At 31.9% G+C, this 17,448-nt stretch overlaps 2 protein-coding genes across 5 annotated transcripts; one reads left to right on the top strand and one right to left on the bottom strand.

Annotated features, from left to right (window-relative positions):
• Nucleotides 1-1,077: 1,077 nt before the first annotated feature.
• Nucleotides 1,078-8,818, top strand: LOC123710411 (putative inorganic phosphate cotransporter). The gene is made up of 11 exons (XM_045662278.1): nt 1,078-1,230; nt 2,326-2,543; nt 3,253-3,432; nt 3,609-3,747; nt 4,165-4,382; nt 4,930-5,079; nt 5,430-5,562; nt 6,315-6,433; nt 6,830-6,952; nt 8,249-8,372; nt 8,732-8,818. Exons 1-11 carry the CDS (start codon nt 1,185-1,187, stop codon nt 8,773-8,775), a joined length of 1,494 nt encoding a protein of 497 aa, XP_045518234.1. The 5' UTR covers nt 1,078-1,184; the 3' UTR covers nt 8,776-8,818.
• A 1,259-nt stretch (nt 8,819-10,077) lies between these two features.
• LOC123710507 (putative inorganic phosphate cotransporter) lies at nt 10,078-17,005 on the bottom strand. Of its 4 annotated transcripts, XM_045662508.1 has the most exons (11): nt 16,881-16,972; nt 16,610-16,734; nt 16,089-16,306; nt 15,720-15,905; nt 14,956-15,094; nt 14,249-14,472; nt 13,737-13,889; nt 13,258-13,390; nt 12,551-12,672; nt 11,835-11,954; nt 10,078-10,330 (listed from the first exon to the last, which is right to left on the bottom strand). In XM_045662508.1, the coding sequence occupies exons 3-11, from the start codon at nt 16,236-16,238 to the stop codon at nt 10,130-10,132; spliced, it is 1,428 nt and encodes a 475-aa protein (XP_045518464.1). In that variant the 5' UTR covers nt 16,239-16,306; nt 16,610-16,734; nt 16,881-16,972; the 3' UTR covers nt 10,078-10,129. The 4 variants fall into 4 exon arrangements, with proteins under 4 accessions (XP_045518464.1, XP_045518461.1, XP_045518462.1 ...); XM_045662505.1 differs by lacking the exon at nt 16,610-16,734 and having other exon boundaries at nt 16,881-17,005; XM_045662506.1 differs by lacking the exon at nt 16,610-16,734 and having other exon boundaries at nt 16,089-16,300; nt 16,881-17,005.
• Nucleotides 17,006-17,448: the final 443 nt, after the last annotated feature.

The following is a 17,448-nucleotide window of genomic DNA, read 5'->3' as shown; positions in this document are numbered from 1 at the left end:
AAACTGCAAGTTATTGTGCTGATATAATAGCCGCTTCTAGAGTACATAAAAGATATCGTAGGCTGATCAAAGTCGCTGAAACTAGTACTTTCGTTGCAGAGTGTACCAATTTTTCGTATACATATATAATTATCTGTTTCACGTGTAATTCACGTTTTCATTTAGTTCGCTGCTCAAGTTGTTCATTGTTAATTTATCGTGCTAAGGATCATGCCAGTCGGCCGCTATGAAACCGCGCTTATATAAATGTCATAAATAAATAAAATATTTCAAAAATTACAATTGTAGATAGGTGTTAGAAAATGTATATTATTTCACCAAGTATTTTCATTTTGCGGACAGTGATATACGAGTTTAATTCCAAATGTCCCTGGGACGTATGTAAACGACATTTCAGTAGAAAACCTTATATGTATTCACGACACTTGTGTGAATACATATTCCCCGCGGATTGTGGATGAAAAGATGTTATAAATTTATAACAATAATTTTAAATAAATCCTAAATTCAATTAATATTTCTCTTTTACAGGATGTGTAATTTAAATAACTTCATATAATTTCATATGTTAATAATAAAATATATAATAATAATCCAGTTGCGCCTACAATCTTGGTCTTAGATTACAACAGTTTTTCGACCATCTTTTATTTTATCGACAAGTCGGTGATCAGTGTTCTATCTGACACGTGTACGTTAATTGTTGGATATGAGACATGCCGGTTTCCTCACGATGTTTTTTCTTTACAAAGTTCAAACAAATTTTAGCGCGCATAGACCTTTAGTCCTTTGGTGTACAGCCGGGTATAGATCCTATAACCCCAGGATGAGTGTTGCACGCTGATGCCACTAGATCAACACCAAAAACATAACAAAAAGGTTCCTTGTTGACTAGCTTAGGCTGACGGAAAGATTGTGATAGATCACCAATTTTATACATTTGTATCTACAAATTTTTTAAGTGTATTGATCCCTTCATATACAAAACAACAATATTACCATAAGAATGAAATAAAATTTATTTTAATTACCCGACGCGAATTCCTAAATAAGTTCAGTGTTTGTTTACATGTAGAAATGATTAGACGCGTTTAAGTATTTTAACAAACCTATAACATATCTAAGGTCTTAAAGGCTTAAGAATTTGATATAAAATATTTAAGACATAGTGTTATTACGAAAATATGACTGAAGAATATACAGAAGTTCAAACTACAGAAATTTGTTGCGGTATGTACATTTCTATTCGTAATCTTAGGATTCATTGTTATATTAAAACCTTTTTAAGTTTCTCGTTATAGCCGGTGTCTCCAAGTCAACTAATACAATAGCTAAATCTTAGGCTATCTTGGTTTCTATTTCTGTAAAAGCCTGATCTTTATTTTCCATAAAAATCTCCTTGTCCCAGACCTTATGGCCGAATGTTGATTTTAATTGCCCAGTCAACATAAAGGTCGGTACAATTTCTTTTTTTTTTAACGTAACGTGTATTGATAGGAACTCCTTCAATTCACAAAATAAATTTTATATACAGGTTCATGCCGGTTAGCAATAAAGTCGGATTAAGTAATAAAAAAATATTTATAATAACGTTAGCTGCAATTCAATACAACATTAGATGTTGTAATCATTTCTATATGTAATTTTCTAGTAATAATTATAAAAGATGCCCTTTTTGAATCCTGATAATATATGCTGATACTATTTTATATAGGTTATATAATATTAAGTACCACATACAAAAACATATATTTTATTACGTTTTAAATTAAAAGTCCTTGAGTAGTATAATGCTATAGTCGTTGCATTAAAGTTAGAACGTCTGTGTTTTATTTAAAAACGAATTATTAAAATTGTAGTTTTTAAAGAACAAAATTCAATTAAAACCGGTTTCGACAGGTATTTTTTTTTAGAGTCTGTAAGAGACCTGAAATATCGAAGTATCAATAAATGTTTTGTATTGAGTTCGTGCTACCCAAAAATTGTTAGGTGCTCGATTAAGTTTGTCGTGCCTTGTAGAATACCAACATAATGATATTACTGATTAAAACCCACTAGCGAAAGCGTGTTTATGTTTTCATAAAAAAATTATTTCAAGTCAGTCTGATAATACAATTACAATTTGTATTGCAATCTTTACGATAAAGTAAATCTTAATTAAATTCAAATAAATACACGAAAACAGCCGCAGGAATCTCAAATGTCAGTACAGAGAGCCATCTGTCAAGAAAAGCGTGGCGCCATTTTGTATCCGCGCAAAGCATGGCGCGGTAATGTACCATGAATAAGTAAGTAATTAAACTAATGCTAAATTATTTTTCGCAGATGAGAGAGTGATTCCATCAAAATATGGGTTCGGAGTTCGACATGTTCAAGCTCTCGTAATTTTTACCACACACACACTAGCATTCTTGGCTAGAGGACATTTAGGTGCTACTATTGTATCTATGACTAATAAAATTGAAACTGTAGGTTCTGACACTAATGAAGGAAATACAACATTAGACCATATAATGATAAAATCGGAGGAATCAATTTATAGAGTAAGTATATATCTAAAAATATGTCCGACATACTTTTGACAATAAGATAATTACTAATTATCATAATTTAAATACATTTACATTCAAAATATTTACGAAATAAGGCTAAATTCGTTTCTAATTGCTTAGCTAACCTTGTACTTAAATAAGTACATTTAAAGATACAGAACATATTAAAAAAGTATAAAAGAAAGCTGAATTATAATAATAGCAAGGAGACGTTTTCATAATACTAAATAGGGATGAAAACTAAAAAACAGCTTCTATCTATTATTTTCTCAAAAATCCTTTTTAAAACTCTTAATAAAGCATGAAGATGCGACACGATAAACTTAGCCTTGAGGTACTTAGATGTAAATTAATTTTCCTATATTCCTATATTATTGGATTTGTTAAGCTTTAAAAAAACATTACATCGGCTAGTAAAGTTCACAGTGTAGAGAGAAGGGCAAAGACAAACAAGGAACAGACTTGACATAAAGACAACTCAAGTCTATGGAGCATTAGGCGCGAAATTTAAATATTACAACACAGTTTATATCGTTAACGAATATTTAATTACTCTGTTACATTGAAATAGCGTAACTATTACAATTTTAGAATTATCTGTTTTGAATTTGTCGTTTTGCGCACTTTTAAATGGCGACCAGTTTATTTTCTTAAAAAAACGTGAGACTTATTAATATTAAATATTCCTAAATTTTTTTAGACTTACCAATGGCCAAAATCGACACAAGAAGTAGTTCTATCCTCGTTTTTCCTTGGGTACTCAATTATGACGTATGTTAGTGGTATAATTTGTCAAAAGTGGGGAGGTAAAATTCCTATACAAATCTCCATGTTTGTGAATGGCATTGTGTCTCTATTATCGCCGTGGGTGGTCGCCTGGGTATGTGTTTTTACTTCTAAGTTATAAGAGAACCTATACTTACTTTTCATTACAAATTATAAATATTACTTATCGAAATATGGAACGATAGATAGGAAGAATTGTATTTAAAACTTTTGCTTATCTTTCTTACAAACATAAAATTTAAATTATTATGATTGGTATTGTTGTAACAGGGTGGTTGGAAAGCGTTATCAATATGTCGAATATTACAAGGTTTTTCCCAAGGTGGTATGATGCCCGGCATTCATACGCTTTTGGCAAACTGGGTTCCACTAAATGAGCGAGCCAGACTTAGCAGCTATTCTTATATGGGTAAATTTATTTATTATTCATATAATTAAAATTACATTAGATAATATGAATTTAACACAAAAATATATATATATATATAAAACAGTTAAGTGCCACCGTTGCCCACTCATATGGCCAGAAGGCTCACAAGTACGCTCTTTTGGTTAAGAATCCTAAGACATCTTGGTATTGGTTCGGAAGTACCTCATATTTGGTTTAATTTATTCTAATTTCATAACCAACGAAATACAATTATATGTATACATAATATATACAATAATATAAAGTCAAAGTAAATGGTAAATATAATTCAAACCATCACATATTTTTTTTATCGTCATTGAATATAGATCTAATCTGTAATAGAAACAAATGAGTTGACAAATGAATTTTCTTCCATAGGCTATTTGTTGAAAAGTGGTTCTAAAATACTTTTAGGTTCAGGATTGGGTACAGTAATGGGTTTCCAGTTCAGTGGTCTTCTGGCTTACAGTAGCTATGGCTGGCCTTCAACCTTCTGGACTATAGGTGTGCTCTGCCTGCTTGGGTTCACTCTTATAACCTTATTTGGAGCTGCCACTCCACTGCAGCACAAAAGCATTTCAGAAGAAGAGCGAAACTATATTATTGGTGGATCTGGTTATGGAACTCACACTGTAAGTCAATTTAATATAAAAAAGACCTAAGGTTTGATTCCAAGTCGAGACTTAGCGCTAAATATTATTTAGCTACTGTCCGTGTACTTGAAAATGTATCTGCGCCTAGCACAGTCGGAAGGCAAAATATCGCACAACCGCCATCTTGTAAAAGTCTATGAAACTTTAATTGTTAAGTTTTGAGATACAATTATTTTACATAGCTGCTGAACTTGTTAATATTAAACCAAAACAATTGAAATAAAAGCCTTATTATCAAGTACTTTAACGAATCTTTAATCAATCAGTGGCGCTACAACCTTGTAGGTCTGATGTCCAGACCGATCAGGATGTCTGACTGATGGCTGGCATGACTCTCAAAAACTGTCGACTTTTTGGGCATGAAGAATTTAAACGTGACGAAACCCCTCACGATGTTTTTTTACCGGAAGTGTGTGTGATAAATGCTCAGATAGACAGATTGGTGTACAGCCTCAGGAAAATGGAACGCTAAACCCACTAGGCCAACACAAATGCTTATGTCTTTTAACGCTGTTTGCATTTTCAGCAACCCAAAGTTCCATGGAAAGCGATACTTACATCAACACCTGTTTTAGCGGCGATTTTAAGCCACATATGCAATATATTATGTTATACATTCTTATATATGCAAATGCCAACATATATGTATGCGATCTTGAAAGTTAATATAAAAAATGTAAGTACTTTCTACCTAATGGAAGGGGCAGTTTAAGTTATCCCATCGTGCATTCTATAATTTATTACTGTTTATTTATTACTGTGTATAATTTAGTACTGTTTCACACTATAATTTATTATATGATTCATTTAAATTGATGTTTCGAATGCTTTATAGTCGTAGTCAGCGAGACACGGCAAAAGTTAAGTACATATTAAAATCAGCTAAAGAGTATTATTTAAGTCGCCGAAATCGTCGAGTTTTAGAGAAAGAAAATATCTGTTTACAAGAATTCTTATTGGCCTCAATTCTTTTGATAAACTTAATTATATATTATTATATATTAAAAATCACGATTGTCATTTCAGAGTGGTATATTATCGTCTCTACCATTCCTTGGCGTTATTATAATGTGTATTGTATCCGGAAACTTATCAGATCTTTTGATAAATAAAAAGGTTATAACAGTTAAAAATGCAAGACGGCTCGCAAATTCTGTAGGTAAGAATTACTACTAACTTCTGTACCAAAGTTTTGTATGTAAATGTGTACCCTTCACGATAACTTCGTTTTAAGATAATTTCAGGTTTTGATAGCTCTAAGCTGGTATAGTTACACGTATTATATTTGAATAATGAATTCTTCTGAATGAAAAATGCTTCCGTCTAGTCCCAAATGCGCTCTCGATATTTAGTTTTCCCAAAATGTACCGTTAGTTTCGTATTACCTTATATTTTTATTTGGTTTTATGGCTTCAGGCTGCACAGTATTTTCCATATAAGTTAATACAACACATATAGGTAATATATGCGTAACCTCAGACTTCAAGTCATAAGTTTTTAATAGGGGTCAACCCCTATTAAAAACTTATAATATTGATTGTAGACGGGTGAAAATTAAGGGTTGTATGTATTTTTGTATCATAAAAAAATAAAAACAAAAGTTTAAGGGTAATTATGGACCACCCTTAACATTTAGGGGGATCAAATTAATTATTGATTTTGTCCGATTCGCGGAACTAGCCGTAGTGCATACAAAATTTCACGAAAATCGGTCTAGCCGTTTCGGAGGAGTTTAATTACAAACATAGTGACACGAGAATTTTATATATATGTTTTATATATATATATATGTATATATATATATTGTAGTGTATAAATTTGCTACAACAACAATTATATGTGAACAAAGCCATAAAGTGTATTAACTGATGTTATATGGTCCACTATAAACATATAGTAATTTCTTTCTAGCTTCTATCGTACCAGCTATAGCGTTGTGCTTTGTATCCTACACTAAGTCAGTGACTGTGGCCGTTCTATTGTTTGTCATAGCTATAGGTGTCCAAGCTACTATGCATTCCGGGTGGCTGGTAAGTTTGTTTAATTATTGGTAATTAAATATACTAGTGTTTATAAGTAGGGAGACAAATCAAATAAACTTTATGTATTCGTTTGGTAACTATGTGCACTTATAAACGTCAAAAACAAAGATCAAACTTTACATTTACACCAAATTTTCAAATAGAAATGTTTCACTCTCGACAAGAACTGGCACGAAACTCCGCCACTCCTTTTAATCACGCCATGCTTCATTTGACACATTAAATGTCTTAATAATAAAATATATATTGGCATCGGCGCACAAAATAGAACGCACTTACATGACATACTATACGCAGTATAAATGTAAAATTAATTGCAAGGTATTTTATACTTAATAAATACCTAATACTGAACCACACCAGAAACATAATTTAGTTTTTCAGGTGAACTACATAGATCTATCACCGAACTACAGTGGAATTCTAATGGCCATTGGAAATGGGTCAGCGAATTTAATGTGTGTCCTAATATTGCCTGTAATGGTCACAAATATCGTCAAGGATGTCGTAAGTATTCTAAAACTTGTCAATTATATATCATACCATTATAGAGTCACATAAAATTAAATTATAGGCCCATATTGAAAGAATATAACTTTATGCAATACATTTTACAGTACTTCCAAATTAATAATGCGCATACAGGTCTTCGCCAGTGGTTGTATTCCCGAAAACACCCGAATCATTGAATTGTAAGAACCCTCAACAATGCGTGTACCACAAAGAACGGTTCGGTGGCCGTTGTTACACGATCTTATACTAGAATAATAAGCCCTGAGTACATACTTCGTTACAACATCTTCTTACCAGGAAGAAAGGCACATGATATTATCAGCCGTAAGGATTTGGAGAGATTCTATTAGTTTGGGAACAAAGAGAGGTTAAACTGATGCTAATACCTTGCCTCACGATAGTTCTCAAAAACGCACTAAACACTCACTAAAAAATTCTGAATAGTGGACGTAACTATTATCAATTATAATATATATTAAAATAAAAATATGTCTAACGTAATCCGAGTAAATCTCAACAATGACTCAACAAATAAATGTGAAGATCGGCCGAGAAAAAAAAATTGGGATCACCCTCATCAAAAATTATTAAATTGAAATTATGTATTTAGAAATTGGAGTCAATATCATGTTTATACAATTCATGCGGTCGGGGGCGGCCAAGGTCAGTCTGTCTATACATTTTGGCGCTGAATTATCGAATCAAATATCGTTACTGATAAATCAGTTACCTTTTTTTGCACACAATTCATAGTTCTACTAAATTATGCATGAAGTAAATCTACTTTACCACTCTATATAGATAGCGTCTCTCGCGCGGGAAATACGACCGTTGCCGAATAATGGCGAAGATTGCTATGGGCATGGGCATTATAACTTTGGGAGAACTGTAGTTTGTGTCTGGGTAAATAAACTGTAACGAGACATTTTGACCGTCTCCTATGATGTTGTTATGAAGAGCGCCAGCACTCCGACTACCGATTCCGACATTTTTGAATGCAATTTCGATACATTTCTCTCAATAGTCGTTCGTCCCAAACCCTGGGATCCGTCAGCACAAAATGTCATATCGAAGTCGAGATCGCTATCACTATTAGGAGTTACAGACAACTCCAATCTTAAGATAAACCAAAAAAAACAATAAAGCCGGTATCAGTGACGGTATCCAGTGTTTTTTAGATCTCTATATATGGGTTTTTGGTAATATGTATTTATAGATTGCCTGTATAAAACTGATGATTTTATTTTATTTAAGATTTAAACCTTAAATAAGATAGAAATGTTGTTTTAGACAAATCAGATACAATGGAGAATTATGATGTATTTAATGGCTGCAATCAATCTTTTTGGCAACATTATATTTGTTATACTTATATCAACTGAAGTACAGCCATGGAATGAAGAAAAGTGCAAAGGTTAGTCTAAATTTGTAATAAATAAAAGTTATAGGAAAATCCAATAACTCACAAAGCATACTCTGCCTTCAAGGTATACAAAATGATCTAGTATCTAAGAATGTCTTCTGTAAATCAAAAAAGTATTATGTTAAACGTCTAAAAGTTATCTGTGAATATTGCTTCATATGTCGCTAATAATGTGTTGATAGGGCACGAGTTACTCATTTCTTCTTCTTCAGAGTCTTCTTTTTTATCTTTCATAAATAGTGAGCCTTACCAAACAAAACATTTACTGTTTCATCATATCATATCATAAACGTAGAATTTGTTATTAACAAATATGAAAATCTAAATAACTAACAGATTTTATTTTTTAGATGATCCGCGTACTGAAGATGAAACTATCGCTCTAAAGAGTTAACCGTTTTTACATTTGTGATAAGAAAATAAATTAATAAATACTATATTGTAGTATAATTATTTCCTATAATTTTTGTTAGGCATATCGTTATAACTAAAATATATTTTGCTAAAGATGTATTTTTGTTTTTATAGAACGATCGAAAACCAATTATAGAGTATTTACAATAATTTCTAAATATAAATAATAATAATAAAAATGGATAAATGGTAAACTAAGATAAATTGAAAAAGTTTGGTCCCTGGCATTGTACTTTTTTATTGCGAGGAAAACACCAGCTCTGGAGTCACCGGTACTATTTACCAGGCGCCAACTTTAATCTTATATTAGCGCCTGTGCGCTTGAACCTCACGACCTAAGAGTCTATTCCTGAGGGAACTAAATTAAAGTTGGTGGAAATACTCTTATATTTTAGCCGTTTATTTTCCGCCGGTTTTGTATCCGCACCAGATTTTGACCTAGACGGATGAGACGGGGCTAAGGTGTCTTTACAAGTAGATTTATATTTGCTTCTAAATTTATTCATACCATACAAGATTAATAAAGAGTTACTACAACTGTTAATAAAGAGGTATAATAATATATCCTTAGCATCTATCATCTTAGCATCATCTATCTAGCTAATCAATCGATTTTTAATTAAATATTTACGCGTGTAATTATTGAATTTACTTAAGTACTTTATATTTTTGTATCAATGGTCGACCCTTTTAGCCTAAATGAAATTTCGTATCCTTATTTATCGTTTTCTGTATTTTACATTACGGTGTCATGTATGTGGCATATTAAAATCAAACACGTACTCAAAAAATGATCTTTTAAAGCCAGTATTAACTTATGAGACGTTATTATACGAGTACTTTTATTAATAATATCACAGTATTATTGATAAAAGTACTATATAGTAATGTAGGTAATTAGCTATATTCACGGTGACATACGCCGTTTTTGGGTTTAGGCTTTGCCGTTTTCCTTCACCATACGATGGAGTGTTAAATGTACACATAAAACGAAAAGTCCATTGGTGCAGCCGTGATTCGAACGCACGAATCATACGTTCTCGTCACTGTAATTTCTTAAAATGTACATTGTTTATTGAATGAATATAAATTTTTGATTTAACTTATATAGTATTCTTTTGTTTTAAACAAATAATGATAATCAATTGAAAATCTAAAGAATAATGTCTGTAATATAATTAAAAAGGACATTAAAAATTATATGCTTGACGTTTCGAGAGGTTTTCAACAATCATAGATAACAAATTGATTCGGGTTTATAATTAAAACAACAGAGTTTTAGCGTAAATCGTATTCTACTTATAATACTTATACTAATAACATTGCTATAAGAATTAGGAAGTCAATTTCTTCTCTACTTTACCGTTTGAGTTAAGCATGGCCTCGGTTTCTTGAGGATTCTCAGTATCTTTCTCGCTAGGAGGGTCATTCCAATCTGCCTTCTCTCCAGTTCCAAGAATTACATAAAATAGATTCGTGAATAAGTAGAATCCAGCTGCTACAAAAAAGATTTTCCTCCACAACAGTTCATCCGTCTGCAATAGAAAATAAATATTTCATTTCTGTAGGAAATTTTTATTACATCTAATGTGAAGGTAAAAGGTGATGCATGATTAGAGTTTAGTTTTTTATCATTAGTTGACCCGGTAAAAGCTGCAATTAAATAAATGGGGGTTAGTTAGGGAAGGGTGAAAATGAAGCGCTATATGTTTTTTGAATGCCATATGAAAATGGCAAAAACCACAACTCAGTAAGCATAAATATATATATAAAAAAATCTTTATAATACATAAAATCAATCAAGCCGTTTTTAATCACTTTCGTTAAAAATTTAAGCACCCTTTTCATCTTTTCTATCAAATTGTCTTACGCTGAGCTGAACATGTACAGAGATTTAGCAATGCGATTAATTTAATGTATTAATACATAAAAACTTAGTACGCTGTCTTAAAATAATTGTGCGAATAGTATAATTTAACGATGTTTGTATGGTGAAAACGTGCCTTTTTTAATATACCAAGTGAACATATTAAAATATTTGTTGCACAGTAATGTCTGGATAAAAGTCTTTATATCTAGCTTTAGGCAAAGTACTAACACATTTTTGTAATATCTCCTTGCACTCATTAAAACAATACAAGTTGAATATACCGAAGCCACGAATAATGCAAGAAAACGATATAAAAACTTCATTAAATATTGAAGGAGAAATTGGAGCGTCATTGGAACGTTTTAAAGATAACAAAGAACGAAGATTGTATTTCGACGCGAACTAAATTGGAGGTATTTGAGTTTGTAAATTTACTCGTAAATAAACAAAACTAGAATCAATCGTTCATTTTCGATTATTTTGATTAATGATGTTGACCACTTCAGTTAAAATGGGACTTTAGTATCTTAATGTGTGTACTTATAAAAGTATATACATAGCATTAGTCTTATTTTATAATAATTTCTCATGACTTCGTTGGTAGAAGCAAAAGATACTAGAATTAAATGTTGTAAACTGATAGCATATTTCTGCCTTTTTTATAGAACATTAGGTAAACGGGCATTAATTTAATTAATATAATGTATTTATTATATATTAATATAATAATAATGTCCATACATTTTGAGAATTGGCATGCTTTTCTTGAAGGACAAGTCAAGTCTCTGTTTAATCCTAAACCTCTGTTGATCATTGTATGGCAAGCCTTTTGGGCCGTACCGTTCATCCAAATAGTCTACCAGAAATCGAAGGCGGGATTTCTGTCTTATACGGATGAGACTAGGTCATCCCACTTTGTACGGTATCTAAATTTATTTTGACGTAAATAAAAACAATGAGATAATTATTTTGGAAAATTTTGTATTTAAACTATTAGTTTCTGTCCTTGTGCCAGATGGATAGACAAAAAAGTGATTTTCTTTCGTGAACTTTTTCTTTTTTAATTACTTACTGTTAATGTCTTATGTCATATATGTATTTATATTCTTTATGTAATAAAATAAAGCTATAAACTATGATTGAAAATATGATTAATAGTATGATCTTACCACGTCCGTGAGTATGTAGCCTGCTACGAGAGGGGCTAGAGAGCCTACCAAATTGGATCCGAAGTTGCTGAGACTCATCATAGTGCCAGCGTAATTGCTTGAAATATCAATGTGGTTTACCTAAAACAGTTATTATTTTTGAAGTTATACTTCTTTTGACAAGTTAGGGAGAAACGATGAGTGTAAACTTTTTCGATGCGCGCGATCACCGTCACAAAAAACCGACACCCTGAAGTTAGCTATAGTCAACATTTTATTTTGTGACATTTAAATAAACTTTATTCTATTAGATAATGCGTTATAATAAAACTTTTAATGTATTAAATATCTTTTTTCTATTGTGTTTTTTTTCTACAAACGTAGAATAAACGCGTGACATAAGTACTCACACGTATATATAAACAAATATTAAAACCACGATGTCCCTATATTATTTTACGAAATTAAGTTATAGTACAAAAAAGGGATATTAAAAAGTAATTAAATTTGAACTACATTGCTTAAACACAAATTTAGAAAAATAATAAAATTATTTAAATTAATAATTTAATTATTAGTTTAACTTATTACTATTTCCTTATAGCCAAGGCCAGAGAACACTGCACATCAAAACTCTATGCAATGCCGTTATGGTAGCGATATAACCGATTAAGTGAAGTGTTCAACGTTTGTTCAGTTGGGAGCACGTTTAGCTTAATGCTGCTTTAAAAACTTACATGATAACCTAAACCAGCTGCACTTTTGAAACAACAGATGAAAATCAAAAGAGTCTCCACCACATATATATTCTTCGGTACGTAAGCTAGGATAATTAACCCAATGGCTGCGGGAATACTTCCTGAAAAATCATATAATCCTAAAATATTTCATTTGTATTGTCTCCATCAAACCTCGATTGAACAAGAACTAAGCAATATCCCTACAAAACCAGAAATTGTTAGTCATATAATGCTTAATGATACTTCACTAATCAAAAGTTTTAGCCTAGCCAGTTAAGCGTGTGATTGTTAACCTACCCTAAAGTCGTGAGGTACACTACTATTATACAGGGGATAGATTTCTCTGTTTTTTTGCAGGGAATAGACTCGAAAACTACTTTAATGATTTGCAAAATTCGACATTGTTTCTGATGAACATAGGATGATAATTAACTACGATGATCGTGACTCAAAATCGACCAGGTGCCGGATAAGAACGAAAACAGGAAAACATATCTACTTAGTGTAAACAATTAATAATGGCGCTACAACCTGTTTAGGTCTGGGCCTAAGATTTATGTATCTGTTTCATTATCATTTGTTAATCTTGTAGGCAAGTAGGTGATTCTTCTAAGTGTAAATAATGAATCCAATATAAAGCCATTTTTTAAACATAAATATGATATATAGGGATAGTAAGGCACGGGATATTAATATCAACTCACCTAAACTATTAGCTAATTTTCTTGTGTATGTGACATTTAATATCTTCTTAACAATGAGCATATCCGTCAGCCAACTGAAGAAAAAGTTAGCGAACCACATGCAAAGGAACGGAAGGGCTGTGAGAAGCCCATTCTGCAACAATATAAATTATTTTTAAAATCTGCATAGGAAATCTTATCACCTAGACCTTACTCATAATAGATTAGTCTGGATTGATTTGATGTCACCGTTTTAACTTCGGTTTCATCTGTCTATTTTCATCAGAGCATAAACATAACTTGACGGATTGAGATCAAAGAGTGCATTATTTAATAGAATACAATTAGACATTTATTTTTTTATAAATAACGAGATAGTTTATATACGTAATAAAGTGTAATAACCTGGAATACGGATGTAAATCAGCAAGACATTTAAAATCAACTATACATGTGGAATATTAATAGAAGATAATGTAGGTGTGATTAATAGACCTAACCGCTTTTATGTTGACACCCATGACTTTGTCCATGAAGGCTGGAACTTCTGAGTATAACGTCAACTGTCCCCACGCACTTCCTATATGCGCCATGATAATAGCATACATCCCACGACATGTTAAAATACTTTTCCATGGCACAGCACGTACTTTCTGAAATATGTTTATATATTTAAAAAAAATACAGTCCGAGGTGGTTGAAGTAGGTATCTGGCTATGTAGCAGAAACAGACGCATGATGGAGTGAAGAGACCTACATATTCGTATCCGTGTCACTTGCAAAAGATGTTCTTCTGAGTTACAAACTAGATGATCCGGACAATTTCGTATCAAGTACAAATATTTGTGTCAAAACTTAATACAATTAATTTAATTTTAAACTGACCAAAAATCGGACCTCATACTACTGCTATGAAACACAAATTTCTAAAAAATCAGAAAATAAAAAGTATTCTTCAGCTAGAACTGCATAGCAATGCATTTATGAATATATAGATTTCTGTTAAACATACGTTTCTGTCTTCAGGTTTTTGACTGAGAGCTTCCTCAATGTAAGTGCGTTCTTCAACTGAGATCTTCGGATGTTTACCTGGTGAATCCGCTGCGAGCCACCAGAAAAAAATAGCTACTATACCAGAAATGACACCGTAAAACCTAAATATACCAGGCCAGCCCAGGGACGATGATGCTATGAATCCAGTTATCGGTAGTCCTAAAACCGTTCCGATTGCTTGACCTGGAAAATAAATTAATACTTTTTTTATTTTATTAAGTAAACCCGACGGGAAAGAAGTGAACAATGACATGCCGCAAACTTCTGTATCTGTTTCGTGACCATTTGTTTTATCAAATAGGCAAGTGGGTGATCAGCCTTTGTGCATGTGACACGCCGTCGACTTTTTGGCTCCGAGACATACCAGTGTCCTACCGCTATTTTCCCTCATGGTACGAGCTAGTTTTAGATGCAAATATAGACCGGTCCATCAAGCTGGTGATTGAACCAGAGATGAGAGTAGGCCAAGAGGGAGCCAGAAGCCAACACTGATCTTAATATATTGTGATGAGATGATTTAATTTCTCACACTATAACATAACATAACCATATTTTTATTAACATTATGTTGCGCTAATCCATAATTCCATATGGCCCAATGCCACCTGGCTCTATTAAAAGTTAAATATTTCTTTTTTTTACTTTATTATAAAATATTTTTCCTACCTCCAAAAGCAAATCCGGCTAATCGTCCCCTCTCTTCTAACGGAGCCCATTTTCCAAAGAACGTGTGAAGACCAGGCATGATACATGCTTGGCTCAACCCTTGAAGAAACCTGCATAACGCTGTTACGACCCATCCGCCCTGAAAAATAAGTGATAAACAAACATCATCTCAGATGGTTCTCCAGAAATGCAAATAGTAGCATAAAGAAAACAAAAACAAGAATTCAGAAAGCATATAAATACCGTTTATGTTACTCTAAAAACTCTTAGCATTCATTAATCTAATCGAAATACAAATCCCATATTTTACGAGGTCAAAAGGTTTTTTGAAAGAAAATAAAGATTATAAATTATACTGTTTATTTTTATATTAATTAATGTGAAATGTTATAAGGAAACACACAAATCGGACGCGACTACACATCAAAAAAATATCATGGACTAAAGATACTTGTTAATAATAAAAATATGTATCACTTTCCAAACAGAATTTAGATAAAATAATCATTATCTTATCACACAGGTAAAAAGTTAATGTCACGATGTTTTGTATCACAAGGAGTTTCGATTGTCATCGATCTGTGACCACGCCCGCCTTTAGCGTAAATTCTCTTCTATTATGCTCTTAGTATCCTACATTACATTGACCCCTTTACTTATAAGGTTCAACTTATGAAACTGTACTTATTTTAAACCTCTTAAGTATAAAATCTTGGTGTGCATCATAACGAACTATTACTTAACAGCTGATGGTCTTTACTTACATAAAAAGCCGCCCAAGGAAAACAAAATGACACGAAACAGTTAATAAGCAATGCGCCAAATAACATGTATTTGGCACCAAAGAAATGAGCAATTTGTCCTGCAGGGATCTGTGTCAACATATAACCCCAAAAAAATGAGGATATTACTGCGTCTTGAGTTTTCTTAGGCCACTTGAATCGGGGATACTGGAAACAATTTAAAAAGAAATGCAATTAATACGCCAAGAAACTCAATTTTACTTTATGAATTTCAATGTGAAATGACTTTACACACATAACAGATCCCGCGCAAGAGGTAGAAATTCATATTTTACAAGAAAAACTATTAACGTATTTATTCCTAATTTAATTTTTAGGCTGTTCACTTACCGGTGGTATCAGTAACAAACTATGAAGTAGTTTAGATTCTTCGTTTGAGTCAGTTGAGTTAGTGATTGTTTCATTAATTACAGCCTCATTTATTTGAGATTCCTTTACATCTGTCATCGCTACCAATGCTACTCCCATACATGCTCGCATACTATATGCTATTGTTAATGTTAAAAATAATATCACACATTGCTGGTGTCGGTAACCCCAACCTGTAACTAGAAGTATTTTTTGGTCCATTATTATCCTTCTCCAACTCGACAGGCATTGTGGTTTTTGGATTTCAAATTATAGATGATAAACAAAAAAAAAATATTGACTACATAACTCGATCGTTTACCAATATTGGGATATATTATTAAACATATAAATATCTAATGCGCGTACATATTATCCGGCTTGTTCGGTCCTTCATAATTTAATGATATCGTTAATAAAACAAACTGAGGTGCAATATCAGAACTCGTGATTCCAAAATAAGACGCAAATGATGTATTCGCGTTTGCTTCGATTTTAATTACCTTTATCTTTAGCTTGGTTGCGACAAGGAATTTCCTCAGTAGTTAAAGATACTAACTAAAATTGTATAGTTACTACTAAAGCTCTAACACACCACGCAAGCGACATAAAGTCGAATCAAGTATAGCTGAAATGTTAGAATTTATATAAAAATAAAGTCCCGCAAATTCTATAATAAAAATTAGTAAGATTAATTATCAGATTAAATATCGCAGAAACTGAAACTGATTAAATTCGAATGAAAACAGTTAAGAAATATTTTAAATAATTTACCTTTGAATTCTTTGGTTACCGAAATTTCCATTTTTTGAACTTCCAAATTAGTTTTGTCGTTATTATCATTCTTTTCCATCGCTCGTTTTATTAAATGAATGATAATTATATCTTATTTGATGTTATTAAATGGTACTTACGTCTATTTATATGATAATGCTATCTTGATCAAATAAGCTACCGCACCGTGCGTCCTACGTTTAGGAAAGGTACTGATTTAAACCTTACATAACTCTTACATAAATATTCTGATAAAATCTCACATAACTAATAAACCAAATGCGTGATTTTATTGTTAAATAATTTAAATTTAAAATATATACGGCCTTATTTTTAAGCTAATTTTGAATCCATTCAAAAAAAATTGATATCGCATACAGGATAAACAAAATAGATATGCCAATGTAAATGTGTAAGCAAATAGCCTTTATCTTCCAATAACCTTGTAATTATATAAAATATTTAAATATGAATATGATGAAATAAAAGTATTTGAGTGCACAAGAGGATGATGAATAAATATAATATACACACATCAAATATACTAATTTATGCGTATATAGGTATA

The sequence above is a fragment of the Pieris brassicae genome, chromosome 5, assembly GCF_905147105.1.
Source record: "Pieris brassicae chromosome 5, ilPieBrab1.1, whole genome shotgun sequence".
Classification (NCBI taxonomy): domain Eukaryota; kingdom Metazoa; phylum Arthropoda; class Insecta; order Lepidoptera; family Pieridae; genus Pieris; species Pieris brassicae.
Note: the sequence above shows the minus strand (reverse complement) of the source record. Positions and strands in the feature narration are given on the sequence as shown.

Coding starts and splice junctions, on each gene's coding strand:
- LOC123710411 (XM_045662278.1), top strand. CDS start 1,185: ATGACTGAAGAATATACAGAAGTTCAAACTACAGAAATTTGTTGCG. Junction 1,231..2,325: donor AACTACAGAAATTTGTTGCG/GTATGTACATTT, acceptor TATTTTTCGCAG/ATGAGAGAGTGATTCCATCA. Junction 6,953..8,248: donor CAAATATCGTCAAGGATGTC/GTAAGTATTCTA, acceptor ATGTTGTTTTAG/ACAAATCAGATACAATGGAG.
- LOC123710507 (XM_045662505.1), bottom strand. CDS start 16,959: ATGGAAAAGAATGATAATAACGACAAAACTAATTTGGAAGTTCAAAAA. Junction 16,307..16,880: donor GGTAACCAAAGAATTCAAAG/GTAAATTATTTA, acceptor AAATACTTCTAG/TTACAGGTTGGGGTTACCGA. Junction 13,391..13,736: donor TGGGTGTCAACATAAAAGCG/GTTAGGTCTATT, acceptor ATATTGTTGCAG/AATGGGCTTCTCACAGCCCT.